At 43.3% G+C, this 22,345-nt stretch overlaps 1 protein-coding gene across 1 annotated transcript in view; it reads right to left on the bottom strand.

Moving 5' to 3' along the window:
• The window catches only part of EFTUD2 (elongation factor Tu GTP binding domain containing 2), a 37,340-nt gene that overhangs the window by 14,548 nt on the left and 447 nt on the right, over positions 1 to 22,345 (bottom strand). The window contains exons 2-11 of the mRNA XM_010832425.1: positions 19,376 to 19,484; positions 11,371 to 11,536; positions 10,385 to 10,463; positions 8,924 to 8,999; positions 8,377 to 8,442; positions 7,549 to 7,584; positions 5,984 to 6,074; positions 4,864 to 4,946; positions 3,278 to 3,444; positions 1,424 to 1,548 (exon numbers count right to left, since the gene is read on the bottom strand). Coding sequence (XP_010830727.1) covers positions 1,424 to 1,548; positions 3,278 to 3,444; positions 4,864 to 4,946; positions 5,984 to 6,074; positions 7,549 to 7,584; positions 8,377 to 8,442; positions 8,924 to 8,999; positions 10,385 to 10,463; positions 11,371 to 11,536; positions 19,376 to 19,480 — 994 coding nt within the window. The 5' untranslated portion in view covers positions 19,481 to 19,484. The remainder of the gene's footprint in view (positions 1 to 1,423; positions 1,549 to 3,277; positions 3,445 to 4,863; positions 4,947 to 5,983; positions 6,075 to 7,548; positions 7,585 to 8,376; positions 8,443 to 8,923; positions 9,000 to 10,384; positions 10,464 to 11,370; positions 11,537 to 19,375; positions 19,485 to 22,345) is intronic.

The following is a 22,345-nucleotide window of genomic DNA, read 5'->3' as shown; positions in this document are numbered from 1 at the left end:
ATTGTCCATCTAACCATTTTTTAAGAAGAACCATCTGGAAACAACCAAAATATATGTCTAATGATGAGAAAGTATACATTCATACAGTGGACCAATGAGCAGTTATAGAAAATTTTTTTTTTTTTTTTTTTCTGGATGTGCCGTGCAGCATGTGGGATCTTGGTTCCCCAACCAGAGATCAAACCCACATCCCCTGCACTGGGAGTGTGGAGTATTAACCACTGGACTGCCAAGGAAGTCCCAAAATAGTATTTATAGATAAGATTTAACAGACAAATTCTTATGATCTAATACTAAGTAAATATTTATCTTATGTAATTATATTATATATGAAATAAGATCTCACTGATGTAAAACACTGAACAGAGAAAGAAGGAACTGTATCTGAATGCTTGCAGTAATTATGGTAATGAGGTTATGGGTTAATTTTGTTTCCTTGACTAGATTTTACTGTATTTTTCACTTTTCCAAATAAGGATGCAGTAAATATATACACATTAAAAAAAAGACCAAGTTTCAACTGGCCTGTTACTTTCGCCAGAGCAAACATTTTCACACTGAAAGTGAGGCAGGACCACTGACTGGAGCGAACACAAACACTGGCGCCCCAGGAGGCACAGAGGTGGAGCATGTGGGACTGTCTTGAGAGTTGGGATGTTGGCCCCAGGGCTCTTCCATCTTTGGAATTCAGCTCCAAAGGCCCAGCGTGCTACGGCTCCAAGGACCTACATATAAAATCATTCTGCCGTGTGTCCCAGTGGGCTGTGAATCCAACCCAAGTTCTCAAGTAGGCCTATGAAACATCTATGTGCCTGGTGGTGCTGGTGGCTCAGTCGCTAAGTCATGTCTGACTCCTGCAACCCTAAGGACTGTAGTCCACTTGGCTTCTTTGTCCATGGGATTTCCCAGGCAAGAATACTGGAGTGGGTTGCCATTTCCATCTCCAGGGGAATCTTCCCGACCTAGGGACTGAACTAGGGTCTCCTGCATTGCCGGCATATTCTTTACTGACTCAGTCACCAAGGAAGCCCCTTATGTGCCTGGATACGGTTGGAAAGACAGCTTGATGCACCATTGGTGAGAGAGATTCCATCTTTGAGGAAAAGGCCTGCATGGCTTTGGGAGCATGGATAATTCCTTTTTGACAAAACCTGTGTCACTTGAGGAGATTCTTGTTCCTGGTATGAGCCCCCTCTTCACCCATTTCTTCCCAGGCACCTTTATCCTTCTACTGTTTGGAGACTACTGAGCCTGAGAAGAGAGTCTCAGGGCCAAAAAGAGCCCCAAATGTGACTTGGCAACAGTTGACACAGTGCTCTCTCTGGCAGGACTCTGGCGTGCAGCCCATTTCTGAACTATTCAGCAGGAAACGCACACAGGACTCTGGGGAAGCTGGTGAGACAGACTGCCAGCCAGAGCTTACCGAAGGTGTCAGCATAGATCTTGGCAAAGGAGCCCAGCGTGAAGCAGATGCTGTACTGGGAGCTGGAGAAGCAGACATTGCCCAGGAGCGGGGAAAGGATCAGGTTCTCATCCGTGGAGTACATGCTGAAAGAGAGATGACCCTGAGTGTGGGGCTGACTGGGCTGCAGTGTGGGCCTGAGGCGAAGGATGAAGGGCAGGACTTGGTATCAGAGCCTCTTTCCAGCAGCCGCCCTCAGAAAGGGTTTGCATAACACACACAGCTTCGCCAACAGCTGGCTCCAAGAAAGTGACATGATGGAGCTGTTCCCTAACTCCCAGTAACAAGATGATTTTCCAGAGCTGGAAACATACTGCATGATCCTGGAGAAGTTAACTGCGCCAGACAAAGGGAAACTTGGGAGGACAAACACCTCAGAACACAGGAAATGAAACTACTTTGATAAAACAGGAGTACATTTGAGAAATCTCAATTTCACAAACAGAAATACCAGTATAAGTAAATGAATGAATGAATGAAAAAAAAAGCAACTTTGCTCCCCATTCTCATATGGTCTTGTCTGGCTTTGCTTTACAAACTCAAGTTAAAACATTTAGTCTTAAAAGTCATGCAGAAGCCACAGTACCCCCAAGTTCACCAGCATTTATAAGAAAACCAGCAGGAATCAACCCAAGCCTTCCTGACACACTGCTTTATGCAATTTCTTAATCTAGAAATACAAGTACTGGCTTCTACAGAGCACTCCCCTACCACACTCCCAAGTTATGCTCCCGAGAGGTGAGTGTTTTCAACTTCTTTAAAAGCTGCTTCTAGAGCATTTACCTCCATATTTCTAAACAATATATTTATGGTGATATTTCTTGCTTGGCGCTTGAGATGTGACTTCTTGACTTCCTAACTTCCTGTTCTAGTAGATCATGATTTAGCCCTACACAACCCCTGCCCTGTCTTCAGAGAAGTGGATCATTTCATCTTTTGGATTCTGGCTATAACACTGGGCTCCAGTCATTCTCAGCCTCTCCAGTGTCAGGGAGAAGATACCCCTGTTGAGAACCAGCACTGCAAACTGGGGCTGTTCCTAAAGGTGAACTTGTCCCGGGCCACGAGGGGTCTGTCCTGGATCCTCAGGTGGAGTGGAGTTTTCTCAGCTGGACAGGCTCCTCCCAAGCCCTGCAGGGGGCCTCAAGAAGTTATCTGTACATCTTTCCGCTAGAGGTTAAACTGTCCTTAAGAAATATTTAACCTATTCTTCAAAGCCACCATGATTCCAAGGTCTCCCAACCATCATTCATACTTATTAACCTAAACCCCAAATCCATCTTGTTGCAAAGCAGCTTCAGGAAGAAACAAAAGACAACAGCTCCTTCTCTTACTGAGTCTGTGCTAATAAGATAATAGCAGCTGACATTATTCACCCATAAGCTATTATCACTGAGCATTGTGCTAAGTATGTTATGTCAGCTATCTACTTAATATCTTGTAACATCTCATTAGGCAAATACTACTATTCTCTTTTTATAGAAGCAGAAACTGAGGCTCTAAGAGGTTAAGGAATCTGCCTAACTTTACGTGGTTGGCTGGTGAAGATGAGACTGAGTCTAGAGCTCAGGGAACTGACCGCAGTAATAAACTGAGGATGTGCGGCCAGTTGCCTATCTGGTTAAGGAGCAGAGTTAATGAGGCCAAGGCTAGGGAGTCAGACCCTGCAGAGTCACAGAATGTTCCTCCAGCTGTGTCCAACAAGCTCGTCAACGCATGCCAAGAGCTCAGAGTTGCCCCCAGAGGTGTTCAAGGTTAAGATTTATAAAAACCAGAGTGCCAGGGACAGGAGGTTTACTTCGGGGGCTCCTCTACCTTATTAAGCCGTTGACCTCATCGACAATGTGACGCAGCTTATAGTAAGCATCCGTGGGTGGCAGCTTCAGCTCCAGGATCAGCCGGTCAATCTTGTTGATGCACACGGTGACTGCCAGCCTCTCCTGCACCGCATGCTTGATCAGCCGCTCTGTGTTCAGCATCACCTGAGGCACAGAAGGTGGGGATGAGTGCAAGAGGGCAGAACAGGCCAGCACAGAGTCAAAGAAAGTTCTATCTTAAAATATGAAGAATGGGGAAGAGAGGAAACAGATTACGAGGGGGAAGCAGAGGGTATCTTATTCAACAGCAGAGTCAGAAATTTTAAGAGGTGACCTTGTAGGGTTGAGAAATGAATAAATACACTGATGATTTGGGGAGCCAAGTTTCTCAGTGCCAGAGAAGGAACCAAGAAAGGCTTGGGAAGCTGTGGTGAGGAAATAGAATTGTGGATATTAGGGAAATTCCCTGACGGTTCAGTGGTTGGGACTTGGTGCTTTCGCTTAGTGGGCCCAGGTTCAATCACTGGTCAGGGAATTAAGAACTAAGATTCCACAAGCCTCGAGGTTCAAACGAAACAAACAAAAAAGAATTGTGGGTATTAAGATAAACTGATTTTTTCCTTTTTTACTACCTTGATGTTTTTTAATATGTATGTATAGAAACAGTTATGTATGGGTGTATATTATGTGTTCAGTGAGAAATTTTAGAAGTAATGTACTCCAGTAGCCATGAACATACTCTGAAAGACAACTGACAAAATCAATGGCCTATATTCCCCAAAAATGCCAATGTCATAAAAGACCAAGAAAGATAAGAGAACCATTCCTATGAAAGACACATGAAAATTAAATGTTATGCATCATCCCGGATTAGGAAAAAAAATTCTATAAAGGACATTTATTGGGACTGACTAAGGTCTACAGGAAAATTTCTGTACAATTGTATCAATGTTAAGTTCCCCGATTTTGGTAAGCCTATCATGGTTACATAAGTGATGCCCTTCTTCTTAGGAAATATATTCTGAAATATTTCCTTTTCATATGGTACAAGGGGAACACACATACACATGTGAGTGCATGCCTACATGTACAGAGAGAATTACAAATGAGGGGGAGTTGCTCTGTGTTACTGCAACTTTTCAGCAAGTTTGAAATTATTCCAAAATGAAGTCAATTTTAAAAAAGGGCAACTCTGGCTCCCTCTGCTGGTTATCTCACTGATGACAACGTGAATGAGGTTAAGTCAAATGATGGAATCTTTCTATTTAGAAATATAAAAGACACCCTGGATCTTTTAACTTCAAACTCTTTAGCTTAGACAAACTTTTAACATTTCAAACTCTCTTCCTTCCCTTTTATTTACCTTTGCATTTTTGTGATCATTTTGAGCCTCAGTGGGTAGGGAGTGAGAGACTCATGAGAACTAATTTCGACTTTCATTTGCTGCCCTCATTTTTACAGCAAACGTGAACCTTAATCCCACAGACTCTCATGTTCTCTACCTCCCAGCTACCTCAGAGCTCTGGGCATCATGTGGGGCAAATATAACAGGGAGGAGGGGTCTAAAAAAAGAGGCAGACTCACGCCCTCGGCGGCATCGATGAAAAGGACCACTCCATCTGAGATGCGCAAGCCCGCTGTGACCTCATCAGAAAAATTCACGTGTCCTGGAAAGCAAATACCAAGTAAGTCACAATTTGTGTGGTGGCAGGATGAGGCACAATTAACTTGTACATGGTTGGGGGCAGGGTGGGGCTGCAAAGCACACAAACCCACGAATATTCTCTTTCCCTTCTCCCCACAGCTCCCTGAAGGGTATAAAATTCTGCATCAAAGTCACTAAAAGCTTAGATTAAGCTTTTATCCAGGAGACCCTCAAACACAAAGGAAGTGTTTCACCAAGGAGGGCATAAGGCATTCATACTCACAGACTAAACCAGTCTCAGCAGTAAGTAGAGTTCTGTGAGACCAAAGACAATTTGGAGGTAGGAAAAAGGGCAAAGGAGGGCCTGCACAGGCTGCTGGTAAGATGGCTGGTGGGTGCGGGCTGGAAGTCGGGGGCTGAGAGGTATGAGGGCAATGGAGATCTGATGGGGCAAAGAAGGCCAATCTGTCAAAACCCAAATTTTCCTATTTAAAAAAGGAAAAGCCTTGGACTTCCCTGGTGGTCCAGTGGTTAAGACTCTACCTTCCAGTGCAGGGAGTGTGGGTTCAATCCCCAAAAGGGGAACTAAGGTCCCACAGGCTGTGGACAAAAATTGAAAAAAACAAACAGGAGAACCCTGAGCTGGGCCTTTCCAAAGAGAAAGTCAGCCACAGGGCAATGTGTGGTAACCTGCAAGTCCCCCAGCCATTGGCGTGTGCTCCCCCAGTCTCTTTCAAAAGATGGAAAGACCGAGACTGCCTGAGCCCAGGACCATGTGTGACTCAGCTTTGCTGCCCCAATGAATACATGACTATAGGATTCCCCCAAATTTAAATCTTGTAAAGCAGAGTCAAGAGAGGAACAAAACAGAAGGTCTGGAGCAGAGTGCTCGCTAATTAACTCATTAGATGCAAAAAAGACAGTTAAAAAAAGAAAATTATCTCAACGAAGGAGAGGAAATGTAAAAACAAAGATGCAATGTTCTGTTCTGGAAAGTGTGGGACCACGAGAAACAAGCTGGGTAAGGTTCTGAAGGTGAAAGGTCAAGGGATGTCCTACCTGGAGTGTCCATGATGTTGAAGAGGTAGGATTTCCCCTTGGTATCTGGCAAGACCACTGTCACAGGAGTACTTTTGATGCCAACACCCCTCTGAAAAGCATAGAGAAAAAGGGCAGGAGCGATCAGGGCCTCTTCCTATGCCAAAGGCTCATGGTGCTCCTGGGTCTTTCCAGCTGCTAGTAAATTATCCTGATGTATCTCCTTGTAATGGGTGTGACTTTTAACTAGGCCTCTCACCAGAATGACCTTGAAGATGAACTATCTGGATGTTAAACAGTGTTGGGGGGTGGCGGGCGGGGAGGAGTTGGTTCAAATACAAAAAGCTAAAAATAAATGAACAAGCTAGCAAAGCAGTAAATAAGTGTTAGTTGCTCAGTTGTGTCTGACTCTGCCACCCCATAGACTATAGCCCGCCAGGCTCCTCTGTCCATGGGATTCTCCAGGCAAGAATACTGGAGTGAGCAGCCCTTCCCTTCTCCAGGGGATCTTCCTGACCCAGGATCTGCATTGTAGGCAGATTCTTTATTGTCTGAGCCACCAGGGAAGTCCAGCAAAGCAGTATTAAACTTTAGTAGAGAATCTAGAGTCCTAATATCTTACCCTCCTCACACAGTGTAAACAAAAATAATTAAGCACCATGTAAGTGAAAAGAAACAATCTGGAGTATTTTAGGTTTTTAAATATATACATATATGAGAAAAGGAAATGGGAACCCACTCCAGTATTCTTGCCTGGAAAATCCCATGGACAGAAGGGCCTGGCAGGCTACAGTCCATAGGGTCACAAAGAGTTGGACACAACTGAGTGACTAAACCAAACCGTGTATGTATATATAATATATATAAAATAAAAGCTGTAACAAAGTACTAAAACAACTTCAGTCACACAAATATATAAATATATTCATATATATAAAAACAACAGCTAATATCTGTCGAGTGTTTAACATACACTAGGACTGCTTACAGTTCCTTTGGCTAATCATACTTACACTCTTGTGCTTTCCGTGTGGTCATTTAACAGATAGAAATTAAGGAGACAGGGAAACAGAAGGGGTTGGAGGGGAGGGCCAAAGATCCAGATGGAAAGAAAGCCCAACCAGGTGGAATGGCAAAGACCAAGATGTATACTCACTCCTTTAATCAGAAAGAAAAGCACAAAGACAGACGAACTCATTCACCAAGAGAAGCTACTCCCAGAGATCAACATATGGACGGAGTCATCTTACAGCAGATTTTTAAGGATGATGTCATTTGAAACATCCTGTTTAGCTTCTGCAAAACTTAGAGCATAAATGTTCTCAACACCTCCTGGCACTTGCCCTATTAATTATATCCAGCCAAGGATACGAAGGTCCCCCCTGTACTGGACAGTCTGCCTACCCAGCTCTCTTTCAAGTTACAGATCTTGGGATGACTAGGAGAAGCAGGGAGATAGAGGTGAGGGGTGGGAGTGAGACAGGGGCAGTGGTATGGGCCAAACCGTTACCATAAAGGCTCCTCCACATTCCCTACAAAACTACTACTGCTGTGAACAACAATCAGATTTCCAAAGGCACACTTACCTCTTGTTCTGTGAAGAGGATGTCAGTGTAGCACAGCTAAAAATAAAAATAATGAAGAACTGTGGTTACCACCTGAATTCAGACTCCGCTCCCACACAAACCATCAATCACTTTCCCTCACCACCTCCCCGCTCCAGGGTCTCTGCCTCAGGAGAAGAGATGGAAGATAACAGGGTGTCCCTACAGACATTTCAGACAATGAGACTGGCGCCCTGCCAGATAGAAAATGCTCCTTCCTGGATGTGTGTTTTCTTGGGGAGTGGAGGAAGTCACTAAAGACCAGGTATGGCCGGAGAGCTAAATTATATCAAATGCACTGAATTCTTCGCAGTGGTACACGGAGACATAGCTGGCCTTCGTGGAGCCCCCGCATGTCAAAACAGTCGATCTGGCGGAGACTGAACATTTATTGCACTGAGACTTGCAGCCACACTTGGCCTCATTCAGAGTCACTTAAATTTATGATGAAAGCAACAAGGTCCAATTGTATTATATTTATAGAGTAGGCTATTAATACTATGACAGGAAAGAATAGGCTATAGAAGTCAGGATATATCAGAACAGAGGAGCGATCCCAAGTGAAGAACAGATCACCCCAAAATACTGCAGGTTAACATTCTCTATGTTCCCAAGAAAGCTGATATCATTTTCTTAAGGGCTATTCATAGAAATTACAATTATAAAACAGCACATTATAAGGCACACAATCCTAAGGCATCATTATTTATAATGAGAGTGGCAAGGTAGAAGGAAGGGGAAGGAGAGAGACGCCCACCCCTGTATATTCTGAATGGTTCATGCTATACGCTGAACAGGATTTCTACTTACATCTTGGTCATAGCGCTTTCTGATTTCCGGGTGAGTCTGCTCTATTAAACAATCTACAAAACATGTCTGAAAGAGAAGAGAAAGTTATGTTCTGCCACCCACCAAGGAAAATCGATTCTACCCTTCCCCCAGTACACCATATAATTTAGGAATAAAGAGAGGAAGAGGAGAGCAGAGAGGATTATGGCATAGCAAAGGATCAACAATGAAGCCACAGGATTATTTTCAAATGAAAGATGAAATCTTTCTTAGACAAGCATCCCCCAGGAAATAAAAACTTATAAAATCAAAATCAAAGTAAGGCTCAATTTCCCCTCTTCTGTCCAGATGTAGACACAAGGCTCAGGCATGCCAGTAGCTTAGCTTTCCATCTGCTGCTCAGAAAAAGCTGGAATTTCACAGCTCAGTTTCACAATAGGCACGGAGGCCCCCAGAGTCAGGAGATCCAGCCTTCAGGCCTCAGACCCCAACATGTGACTCTGAGGGCTGAAAAAAATGAGCAGAAATGAAGAGCAACCCTGCTCCAAGTAGCCAAAAGCCCGCTTACCTTGCCGTGGTGCAGATGGCCACAGAGAGTCACATTTCTGATGAGCTCCGAGTTATCCATCAGATCTGCCAAGAAACTGAAAGGACAAAGGAAAAGAGAAAAGGGGGCTTTGGCCAGTTTTCAAACGGGTGAGTGGCACAGAGGTGTGTTAGGTATTTTTGGCCAGGAACAACTTTCAGACCAACTGGAGAATAAAACTGAAAGCTGTCAATCTAGACCTGGGAGCAGGTAGCTCACACGCAGCAACAAAGGCCCAGCACAGCCAGAAATAAAATAAATGGGAAAAAAAAAGAAAGTATGAACAATGGCAGGTGAGCTGACTGTTTCAGAAGGGACCTCACTCCTTTGGACAAGATGTCAACATTTTTTTTTTTTTTTTTAAAAGGAAAAAAAAGTTTCATTATCTAATAATGGTTCACAAGTGTCCCAATACGAGGGCCTTATAAGTGCATTTCATCCATGAAAATCTTTTCCAACAGTCTGCAGTATGAATAGTCTAAATTATTCCATACACATATACCTACTTGTGCCTCCTTTTCAAAATCAAGAGTTGCTATGTTCCCAAAACACCTAGCAACCTTACCAAGTCAAAACAGGCTCTGGCGGCCCTACCAATGATAAGTACAATACCCAGTCTGTCTCAGAGGTAGGCTTCCAATACCAAACTAAAGGTTTGGAAGAAGAGAAAACAGCTGAGATCTATAGGAGAGCCACGAAGAAAGTTAAGATGGAGCCTATCTCAGCAACCATATAAGATGACGGAAAATTTTGGCAAATGGTAAGAAGCGATTTTTGCTTTCACGATAATTCACTGGTGCAGCATCATGGATGGACCTAGAGATTATCACACTAAGTGAAGTGAGCCAGACAGAGACAAATATCATATGACATCACTTGTATGTAGAATTAAAAAAAAACGAAAAACAAAAAAACGAACTTATCTACAAAACAGAAATAGGCTCACAGACATAGAAAACAAACTTACGGTTACCAAACAGGAAGGTGATAAATTAGAGGAGCCTGGGATTAACGTATAAACACTAGTACATACAAGGACCTACTGCACAGCACAGGGAACTACACTCAGTATTCTGTAATAACATACAAGGGAAAAGAATCTGAATCACTGAGCTGTACACTGGAAGCTACCACCACACTGTACCTCAATTTTTAAACAATAAACTAATTAATAAATAAGAAACAGTTCATGGATATGCCCTCTTACCTACCAAATAAAGCTGGAAGCTGTCAGACTAGATCTGGCAGCAGGTAGCCAGCCACAGAGCTGAACCTGGTCACAGAGAGAAGCCAGTAAAGTGACTCAGGCACAAATGGATGCCACTGCTCTCACCACCTCTTGCCCCCAACCCACTGGCTACTTCAACCACAAACTACCTCCAACCTCCGTGAGAAAACAAACCCACAATATACGCGCAGAGGCCGCAAGACCTTGTAACTTACTCCATTTCGTACACCGTGACAGGTAACGTCTGCTCCATCAGAGTGAATTTCTTGGTTTTCACTGGCTTAATAATGGGTTCTAGGAGGAAGGAAAAAAAAAAGAGTGATGTACAGGTAGGCATAAAGCATAAAAATCAAAGGCCCTATTCCATGAGACTCAGCTTTTGGAATGGATGATATAGGACACCAATTTATATTATTCTCGAGGACCACTCAGGTTGCAGAAGTTCTGGGAATGCTGTTTGGCACGAGACAGTGAAGGATCCTGACCTGTGGACTGAGGTGTTTGGACTTCATTTTGTGGGAGGAGGGGAGAGGGGCTGGATACAGGACAGGATGAGGTGAATGCAGCTCAGAACTTCCCCTTAATTTATAAAATGCAACTACTTCCCAGAAGATCAGTGGCAATTATTAAGGAAGTGGAATATTTCTTTATTAAGAAATAAGATATTAGACGATACTGGATGCTTGGGGCTAGTGCACTGGGACGACACAGAGGGATGGTATGGGGAGGGAGGAGGGAGGAGGGTTCAGGATGGGGAACACATGTATACCCGTGGTGGATTCATTTTGATATTTGGGAAAACTAATACAATTATGTAAAGTTTAAAAATAAAATAAAATTAAAAAAAAAAGAAAGAAGATATTAGATAAGATATCTAATAAGATATTAAGTGGAATATCTCTTTATTAAGAGATGGACTGGTTAAAGGAACTGGCATTATTTGGATGGGAAACGAAAAACAGAACAGACTGGAGGAGGAACTCAAAGACAGTCTTTGGGAACCTAAACAGATATTAGGTAAAGAAGCAACTCATATTTATTTAGTAACGAGCTGTTTTATTGAATATCAAAGCAGGGTTAACTGAATCTCAACCCAGAGATAGCACCTCAAAGAAAAATGAGTCATGTCATTCACTGAACTTTTTCAGACTGCTTCTGGCTATCACACGAGGTTTCCATTCTGATTTTGCCTCTGACTGACCTGTGAGAGGCTGGGTGTCCTCCTCCTGAACTATGGTCTCCACCTCGGGGCCGTACACCTCCTCGGCGGTGGGGTAGTACTTCTTGTCCTCGTGCAGCACCACCTCCATCCCAGGGTGGTCTTCGTCGTGATCACCCACATCATCGTCGTCCTCATCCTCATCGACCTGAACGCAAAAGCGGGAAGGAGTTGGGAAGAGGCATGCCCTCTTCCTGCTCAGGGACGGACTACAATACCTGAGTTAAAAGCAATGTCACACGCCTGGCAGCTTCTTGAGTTCCGCACTAAGGAGTCAGCAAGGCAGGGTCTACCCTTGAGTGATCCTCCACAATGAGAAGACTGTAAGCCACGGGCACAGACCACTCTCCCGATTCAAATGAACCCTTTCTTGGGACATGTGCGGAGGGGCCAGCTGTGGACTCTGGGCAGATGCAGCCACAGGACTTGAAAGTAGAGCATTCTTAACCCTCCTGAAGACAGGAAATTAGTGGCAGATAGTCTGTGCAGAGAGTTATTAGATGCCTTGATCTGAGTGAGAAACTTTCCTCCATTGGGACCTCAGAGGTCTGACACCATTGTGCCACCAAGTAATGAAAACAAAACCCCAGGGGAATAAATTCTACAGGCACCAAAGGGACACAAAAAGGTGGCTCAGTGCCTAGGAAGTCACACAAAGAAAAACAATCTGGATCCCACTGAGGACACTACCTTGAGCAATCATGTCTTCTTAGGCTTCTCTGACTTTCCTTGTTTTTGATGGCCTCCAGTTTTGAGTAAGGCATTTTATAGAAACTTTCTCAGTGAATTTGACTGAGTTTTTCTCGTAAGTAGGATTTGGGGATCTTAAGACCTTAAGGGGTTTTGAAAGGATGACCACAGAGAACAGCAGCACTTTCACCCCACATCAAGGGTGTATATTCTCAATATGACTTACTACTGTTGATGCTAACCTTGATCACCAAGCCAAGGTCTTATTCGCAGGTTTCTGCACTGTAAAGTTACCCTCTTCCCCCAATATTGTACTCTTTGGAATGATGTCACTGTGTACAGCCTACACTTAAGAGTGGAATTATGTTTTTGTTTTTTAAATTCTTGTTGGTGTACAGTTGAATGCAGGGTTGTGCTGGTTTCTGCTGTGCAGCAAGGTGAGTCAGTTATACCCATGCACAAATCCGCTCTTTCTTAGATTCTATCCCCATCTGGGTCATTGCAAAGTACTGGGTGAAGTTCCTTGGGCTATACAGTGGGTTCTTATTGCTTGTCTATTTCATATAGAGTAGTGTAGAGTTGTGGTATTCTTAGGGGTGGAATGTTTACATCAGTTAACTGAAATCCTATGGAAAGAAATTGGTCTCTTCATTTATTAATTTCTACCATTATGAGCTCATGAATATTCATTTTATGCTTTGGGAAAGAATCCAGTGATACTTAAATTTTGTTCAAGCTGTTGCCTCTTTGGTCACTGGGAGCTTTTAATTGGCTCTTGTGTCCCTTCAATATGCCTCCATCGTTGTGTGGTTGCTGTTTTTAAACACGTCTTACTTTACAGCACCAGAAGATGCTCCAGGTTCATCTCGTATTTCTCCTGTCCAGAGTCAGCCATTTATCTAAGGAGTCACAGTTTCTTCATCAGAGAATGGGATTACAGAACCAAGACCTGGGCACTAGACGTGGGCTAGATTGTTCCTGTTTAGTTCCTAAGCCTGACTCTTTGGGACCCCATGGACTGAAACCCGCCAGGCCCCTCCCTCCATGGGATACTCCAGGCAAGAATACTGGAGAGGGTTGCCATTTCCTTCTCCAGGGGATCTTCCCGACCAAGGGATCAAACTTGAGTCTTTTGCGTTGGCAGGCAGATTCTTTACTACTGAGCCACCAGGGAATTGCTTACAGGCCCTGTCAGCTGATATAACAAAGAAATAAATCTATGTATCCTAACCAAGAAAAAAAAAAACTAACCCTTTCTTAAGGGCCACTGGTCACAAGTGGATGCAGATGGAAGGCACTTTTCTGGACCCTGCCCTACGTCACACATCAGGAATCCCACGGGATGGGAGCTCTGTAAAAACTAGTCAACTCTGCGTGCTCAACTCACAGCCTGGCACACAGCCAACTCTATCAAATGAAGGAAGTCTTTCTACCTATTCCTGCCCCTGTTGAATACTTCCAATAATAATAGCATTTACTCACAAGACAGGCCAGTTTCCTGTTGGAAGACAGGATGGTGAGAGTTCAGTAAATAACGGGAGAACAGTATGAGCTGAGATCACACAGCAGGTGATCATGTCAGATCCTCTGGATCATTCTAAGTGATCTGACTTTATGGCAGTGTTTCCCAACAAAGGCAATTTTGCCTTCCGGGAAACATTTGGCAACATCTGAAGGCATTTCTGGTTGTCATGACTGGGTGTGTGTGGTGGGGGGACCTAGTGGGCATGAGCCAGGGATACTGATCAATATCCTATAAAACACAGGACAGCTCTTGCAATGAAGAATTACCTGGCCCCAGATGTCAATGGTAGCAAGGCTGAGAGGTCCGGTTCTAGAAATTCTGAGCAGAGGAGTGATACAGTCAGGCTTTTGTTTTACAAGAATCACTCTGGTTCTCATACTGAGAACATACCGGAAGGAGGGAGATCTGATAGAAGGCTACTGCAGTGAAGTAGGAAAGAAATGGCACTTATGGTGACTTACATCAGAGGAGCAGCTGGGACAGTGGTCAGAAGAGGCTGGATTCTGCATATATTTTTAAAGAGTCAAAAATATTTTCTAGTGAATTCAAAGTGGAGTGAAGAAAAAGAGGCAAGGTTTTTGATCCAGGGAATGTACTGTCTTTAATGATATGAGGAAGACAGTGAGAGTAATTGGAGGCAGGAGACAGGGGGTGGGGAAGTTCTGTGTTTAGGTCTTAGAAATGCTGAGTTTGAGATGCTATATTAGATACCAAATAGAGATGCCAAATAGGAAGCTGGACATACCACCTGAGGTTCAAGAGCAAAGTCCAGGCTGGAGATAACATTTGAGAGTCCTCAGTTAATAGAAGGTATTTGATACACTGGATAAGATGAGCAGGGGAGTGAGTGTAGACAGAGAACAGCTATCAGTAATGGAGCTTTGGGACCTGTTGACAGTTAGGAGGTCAGGGAGATGAGGAGGAACCAGCAGCAAAGACTGAGGAGGACCAGCCAGAAGAGAGAAGGAAAGTCCAGAGGTTCCCTGGAAGTCCAGGAAAGAGAGTGTTTTAAAGAGGGAGTAATTAGTGGGGTCAGGTGCTGCAAGCAGGGCAGGTAGGGTGAGGATGGGGTCTGACACAGAGGTCACTGATGACCTTGACGACAGCCATCTCTGTGGAATGGGAGAGGCAAAGAACAGAAGTAGGTTTGAGGGAAAAAAGGGAGAAAAGGATTTGGAGACAGCAAGTAACAACTCTTCGGAGATGAGCCGAATAGGGAACAGGGAAATGGGAGGTAATGGAAGGGAGCTCTGGGGTCAAGAAAGGACTACGATGAAATAACAAAACCTTTTGGTTCCTGCAAACTCCACTCCTTTCTAGAATAGCCTTCCTTCTTCCCTGTCTCCATAATTAAAATCCTATGTATCTCTTCACTGCTGTGCTGTGCTTAGTCGCTTAGTCGTGTCCAACTCTTTGCAACCCCATGGACTGTAGCCCATCAGGCTCCTTTGTTCATGGGGATTCTCCAGGCAAGAATATTGGATTGGGTTGTCATGCCCTCCTCCAGGGGATCTTCCCAACACAGGGATTGAACCCAGGTCTCCCACACTGCAGGCGATTCTTAACCATCTGAACCACCAGAGAAGCCCAATACTGGAGTGCATAGCCTATCCCTTCTTCAGGGGATCTTCCCAGCCCAGGAATCGAACTGGGGTCTCCTGCACTGCAGGTGGATTCTTTACCAGCTGAGCTACCAGGGAAGCTCTTCACTGTTACACACCTCCATAAAAAGTATTTTTAAAAAAATCTATGCACCTATGTGGACTAGGAGGCTATAGGATTCTCACCCAGCTAGAAAGTCTGGATGAATACAGCCATGCTGAAGAGGAACCTGACAGTATAAACACATTAAGTATATATACAACCCTATCATCAGCAACTCTGCTTCAGGGAATATAATATAACCCCCAGAAATGTTCACATGGAGCATAACTGGGTATACCCAAGAATAGCCACTGCAGTATTATCTGTGATGAGGGAAGGCTGCTGGCAGGTATTCTGGGTGATATACATCAGGGAGAATGGACCAGCAATCAGATGCCACAAACTAGACAGACACACAGCAACAGGGATGGATCCTAAAAATACATCACTCACCACAAGACTGAGTGGCAAAAGCAAGAAACAGAATGATACAGACAACATGATACCATTTACCTACATTAAAAATACATGTAAAGAGGGACTTCCCTGGTGGTCCGGTGGCAAAGACTCTGTGCTTGTAGTGCAAGAGGCCTGGGTTCGAGCCCTGGTCAGGGAACTAGATTCCAGATGCCCCAAGGTCAAAGATCTCTTGTGCTACAACTAAGAGCACAGCCAAAGAAACAAAGATTGAAAAAAAAGTTCAGGTGCACCATGCAACTATACACACTTTGTAACTTCTACAGGTAAAAAAAGCATGTGTACACCAGAGTTCTTGTGGTAACAGGTATAAGAATGAAATAGAAAGAATTTGTGAGTTCATTGAACAAGGAGAGAGCCTCGCCCAAGCCATAATACTGAGGAGCTTCTACTAGAGTATGATTCCCTCAACCCGCTGGACTGAGGTGAAAACAGTCAAACATTGCTTAACCATTCCCCCCGCTTTTATTTTTAGTTTATGTTGTTGTTAACAGCCTTAGTGAGATCTAAGTCACATGCCACACAATCTGCCTACGGTTCAATGGTCTTCAGTATACTCACAGCTGGGTAACCATCACAATTAAATTTAGATTATTTGTATCACACCCCACCTAAAACCCTTGTACCCTTTAGTCATTACCCACCTAGTTCCTGCCCCCAGCCTGGGCAATCACTAATCACTCTACTCTCTCTCCCCCCACAGATGCCTACTCATTCTTCAGGTCCACTTTCAATGTGACTTCCTCAAGTATTTTTCGTGGTCAATCTAGCCAGGAATGACCCTTCCTTATAATATTATTACTAAAAATGTGATTTTTTTAAAAAATTATTTTTATTTGCTGTGCCAGGTCTTAGTTGCAGCATGCAGGAGGGATCTTTGATTTTCTTTGCAGCATGAGGGATCTTGGACATCAAGGAGATCAAACCAGTCAATCCTAAAGGAAATCAACCCTGAATATTCACGGGATGGACTGATGCTAAAGCTCTAATATTTTGGCCACCTGATGGGAAGAGACACCTCACTGGAAAAGACTTTGATGCTGGGAGAGACTGAAGGCAGGAGGAGAAGAAGGGGATGACAAAGGAGATGGTTGGGTGGCATCACCAACTCAATGGACATGAGTTTGAGCAAGCTCCGGGAGATGGTGAAGGACAGGGAAGTCTGGCATGCTGCAGTCCACAGCAAAGAGTCTCAAAGAGAAGGACACCACGCAGCAACTGAACAACCACATGTAGATCTTTAGCTGGGGCATGTGAACTCTTAGTTGTGACATATAGGATGTAGTTTCCTGACCAGGAATTGAACCAGGGTCCCCTGAACTGGACGTACAGAGTCTTGGCCACTGGATCACCAGAGATGTCCCTACAGACACAAGCTACTAGGACTTAAACAGTGCTTGTCCTTCCCTGTATCCTATTATAAACCTTGCTTGTACTTCATCTCTCCTGGCAAGGAGCCTGTGCCGGGAGGGCATGGATAGTGCCTTGGCTCCCTTCTGCATCAGGATTTCCTGCAAACAGTAAGTACTTGACAAATACTGAATGACTTCGTGGACTTCATTTAGCTCAGTATTCAAAGATTCAAGTTCAAGAATCTTTGACCTTAGATTCTGTTATCCAGTATATTGTCTGGAATATATACCAGAATATATATATATATACACACACACACACACACACACATATACACACCAGGATATATATATATATATATATATATATATACCAAGTGGCTCAGTGGTAAAGAATCCGCCTGCCAACGCAGGAGACGTAAGAGATATGGGTTTGGTCCCTGTGTTGGGAAGATCCCCTAGAGGGCAACCCACTCCAGTATTCTTACCTGGAGAATCCCATGGACAGAGGAGCCTGGCGGGCTGTAGTCCATAGGGTCATACAGAGTTGGACATGACTTAGCAACTGAGCATGCATCCAGTATACTGGCTTATGTCATGTGCAAATCTTATACACCTCTCTTCTCTATCTTCACCTAAGTCATTGATAAAAAGATTAAAAAGGACAGGACCAAGCATGGATGCCGGGGTTATGTCACAAGAGCTCTGGTGATGATCCAGTAACTAACACTCTCTGGGTCCCACTGTTCAACTGGCTGGAACCTCTCCAAATTGCATTATAACTCAGCACATTGTCTTTCCATAAGGACATCATGAATTACAGTGGGGAAAGGGAGTGAAATGAAATGAAGACCAAGGAAGCCTTCCTATTTGGTTTGAACTGGATTCGTGAGTTACTTGTATAATGAAAAATAATCTCTTTAAAATATTTTAAAAAAGAAAACTGGTTTATTAAAAAAAAAAAAAAGCCTTGCCCAAACCAGGATACACATAATATCCACAACATACCTATGACTTATATCTAGTAATGGGATCAAGAAAAACTTATTATTTTAAAAACTCATCCTGGCTTCCTAAGTGTTCAACAGTCATCTATTCTAAAATTTCTTCCATAATTTTTACCATGGATGCATAGCACTCACTAGTCCATAGTTTCTGAAGGCAGTACCTTTTCTTCCTCTTTGAAAAGTAGGAGTTTCCCGATTCACTTTTTAGCACCATGGCCATGCCTCATTTTCTTAAGCTTACTAGCCTACCTGTGCAACGTCTCACCCACCATCCCACCCAGGACACAATTCATCTGGGGCCTGGAGACTTGAACTCATCTAAAGGTGTGAGCTACTCCCTTTTCACCTACATGGTTTCAATTTTCTTTTTCCAGTGTTTATTCTATTTTTTCTGGTTTGAAGGACAGTTTCTCTGATGAAGAAGACAAATGGCAGTCAAGACTTTTCTCCTGCTCTTCTGCTGGCCCATTAATAGCAAGCCTCCACCGAGGCGCAGTGGGCTCATCAGTGTGCTTCTTACTCACTTTGTTCTGAACAGGGCTACAACATAAAAGCCGCCTTCGGCGTCTTCTGCAAGCCTCAAACCCTTCTGAACCTCATCCTCTGTAACTCTCCTGAAGAGGAGGCACAGGAATCTGTGTCTTCCCTTTCCACTGCTTTTGTGTATTTTTTTTCTTCGTTGCTGCTCGCGGGCTTTCTCTAGTCGCGGCGAGTGGAGGCTACCTTCGTTGTGGTGCACAGACTTCTCATTTCAGGCAGGCTTCACTAGTTGCAGCTCAAGGGCCCTTGAGCTTTGGCTCAGTAGTTGTGGCGCACGGATTTAGTTGCTCCACAGCATGTGGAATCTTCCTGGATCACTGATCAAACACATGTCCCCTGCATTGGTAGGTGATTCTTAACTACTGAACCACCAGGGAAGGCCCTATACATCTTTAAAACCTGAGTTTATGAGGGAGCTCCCAGGACAGCAGCCCTTGAAAGAGCTGACTACCTTTTCTAAGTTAGAACTATTCATGATAGCCAAAAGGCACTTCAAGCAAATGGAAGAAGAGCTACTACCTGAAGAACTAGAACTCAGAATATAAAACCACCCTACCAATGAAATTACCTTATATGCTCCTTTGGAACTTCAAGCTTTCTTACGGGCAGTATAAGAACCAAATTAAATCATAATAATTATAAAAAGGGCAATGTTAGAGATAAATACAGGTTACTATAGGAGCACAGAAGATTCACTATTTCATTGCTTTTTTTAAAAACAGAGATGAGAAAAAGTAATATATTTGTTTTACCTCATCAAGATCTTTGGTCTCTCTGCCCAATTCATCATCATCTTCATCAGAATCAAGCTCTGGTCCGATGTAATTCCCAAACTCGTCATACAAGTCAGTATCCATGGTGCTAAAATTCAACAAGAGAAAAGTTAGATGCTGGTGAGGAAACCGAGGCCTCCACCCTGGCCTATGGTTGACCATATCCCTTCACACACTCTCCTCTCCAGTTACATCAACCCACCACCTGCTCCTCTAAAGCCCTGTACTTCTCCCTCCTCTCTGTCCTAATCCTGCGTCTGTTCACATACACTTTGCCCACTTCTTCCCCTCCCTCCACCAGCGCTTGAACCCACGCCCCCTGCCGTAGAAGCATGGAGTCCTAACCACTGGACTGCCAGGGAAGTCCCAGCCCACTTGTTGGTTTTTTTTTTAATACTAAAAGAATTTTAATTTTAAAGTAATTAAATACAGGAAGTTGCAGAAACAGTGCACATCACTTTTTCCTAAGTTATTTGAGAATAAGTTGCTGACACAATGTCTCATCACCTCTTCAGACTTTAGTGCAGGAGTTGGTAAACTATAGCCTGTGGCCAAATCTGGCTGTTCCCATAACGGCCTGGAAGGTATGATTTTTTTAATATTTTTAAACATTTGGAAAAAAAAAGTCAAAAGAACAGTATTTCATGATACATGACAATTAGTTCTATGAAATTCAAATTTCAGTGTCTATGAAAACAGCTTTACTAGAACACAGCCATGCCCGTTTTTTATACTCTCTGTGGCTGCTTTCACCCTATAACAGCTGAGGAGCTGCCTCTGAGACTATATGGCCCTCAGAGCCTAAAATATTTACTATCTGGCCCTTAATAGACAAAGTTTGCCAACCCCTGCTCTTAGTGTGTGTGTTTCCTACAAACAAGAACATTCTTCTATATAACCACAATACAACCATCAAAATCAGAAAATATTGACACATTACTACACCTAATCCACAGGCCCCCATACAAGTTTCAGAAATTGTTCCACTCATGTCCTGCACAGCAAAGGACTCCATGTTTGCACCTGGCTACCATGTCTTTAGTCTCTTTCAATCTGGAACAATCCTTGGTCTTTCCTTGATTTCTATGACTTGACACTTTTGAAGATTATAGGCTAGTGAGTTTGTAGAATGTTCCTGAATTTAAGTTTGTCTGATATTTCCTCATGATTAGAGTCGTTATGCTTTTTTTTTGGTAAGACTATCACAGTAGTGAGGCTGTGCTCTTTTAGTCCAACTCCTAACAAGTGGCATGTGATTTTAATCTCTTCCATCAGTGGTGATGTTAACTTAACCACTTGATTATGGTGGTGTCTACCAGGCCTTTCCACTGTATAAAGATACTTGTTTTTTCTCTGCAGTTAATAAATATTTTGTGGGCTGTCTCCACTTCAAGTATTGAAATTCTATTCAAAAAACTGTTCAAAGACCACTTCCTTCAAGTCTTCCTAGAGCCTCAATTTCTCACTCACCTATGATGCTACAGCCTTTTGTGTCTTTATCAGCATTTACTTCTGTCATCAACGGTAGTTAACTGCACTAATTACCCTCAACAACAACTCTACAGCTTACAAGTAATAGACAACAGACCAGAGCATGGATTACTGGTCAGGGCTCTGGAACTGGTAGACCTAGATTTGAATCCAAACTTTGTCACTTAATAACTATGATAACTATGTGACTTTAAGTAAGCTATTCACCTCTCCAAGCCTGTTTCTTCAACTGGAAAATAAAGTGATTAATTTTCATCATATAAAGCGTTATGAGAATTAAACAAAATAGGCTGTGTAAAGAATTCATCACGATTCCAGGATCAGTCAATGTTAACTGGCATTATTTTTTAGCCATTCTTTTGTCTGTTTTATTTGTATTTCTTAGTTAAAAAACTTTTTTGGCCATTCTTGAATACAGGAACCCTGTGCTCCTTGTGCCCATGTGCCAATGCCCAAGACACCACTTCACATAAGTAGGCACCGGATAAATGTTAACTGACCAGAACGTTCAATTTTGAGATACTGGTATTTATTCCATGAGGGTAATCCCTCCACCTCCTTCAGTGCCCCTTGTTGAGTGCTGACTGTGGATAAAATAGAGAAATAATAGCTCCACTACTAATAAGAAAATGTAAATTATCACAGAAACTTTCACATGCATATTCTTTTTATTTCCAAAGAGCTATCATCTCTGTGCACATTTCATTCTCCCAAGACACCTATGAAATGACTGCAGAAATTTCTATACAAGACTGTTCATGAAATAATCCAAATCATTTCTGCTTCAGGGCCATTGCACTTACTCTACTCTTCCAAAATGCTCTTCCCTCGGGCCTGTATACCTTGTTCCTTCATCTCACTCAGGTCTCTACTAACACAGCACCTTCTCTGAGAAACCTTCCCTTGTCACTCTAAAAAACTCCTCCCCTCACACACACACTCTCCAACCCCTATTTTCAATGTTTTATTATTTTTATTAACATTTATCATTAGCTGACAAGTATCTATTCTTGTATATACAAGACATACAAGTATATACATAGACATACAAGTATCTATGTATTTACCGTCACCTCTCCAACTACAGTTTAAGCAAGGACTGTTTTTGTTTGTTTTCACTTAAAAGGGTGCCTGGCACAAAACAGAACCACTTACTGAATGACGAAATGTATGGCTCCAACAAGGCACAGAGAAGACAGCTGACCTGCCCACAGTTGCACAAAACTAGTGAATTTCGGTACCAAACTTCACTGCAGCTTCCCGCTACAATGCAGGCTCTCAAAGCAACACAGAGTAACGACGGAGGGAGCTTGATAGAGAAATGAAGGCGGCACAGTTGGAAGAGAGAGTAAGATAGGGGAATAGACACTGCAAGAACGACCCCTGCCCAGGGAAAGGGTTTTACAGACGGACGACACGCAGGGAACCCAGGAATCGGTTGGGGGGGGGGGGGTTTCA

Source organism: Bison bison, unplaced genomic scaffold, assembly GCF_000754665.1.
Source record: "Bison bison bison isolate TAMUID 2011002044 unplaced genomic scaffold, Bison_UMD1.0 scf7180017861046, whole genome shotgun sequence".
In the NCBI taxonomy this organism is placed as follows: Eukaryota; Metazoa; Chordata; class Mammalia; order Artiodactyla; family Bovidae; genus Bison; species Bison bison.
Note: the sequence above shows the minus strand (reverse complement) of the source record. Positions and strands in the feature narration are given on the sequence as shown.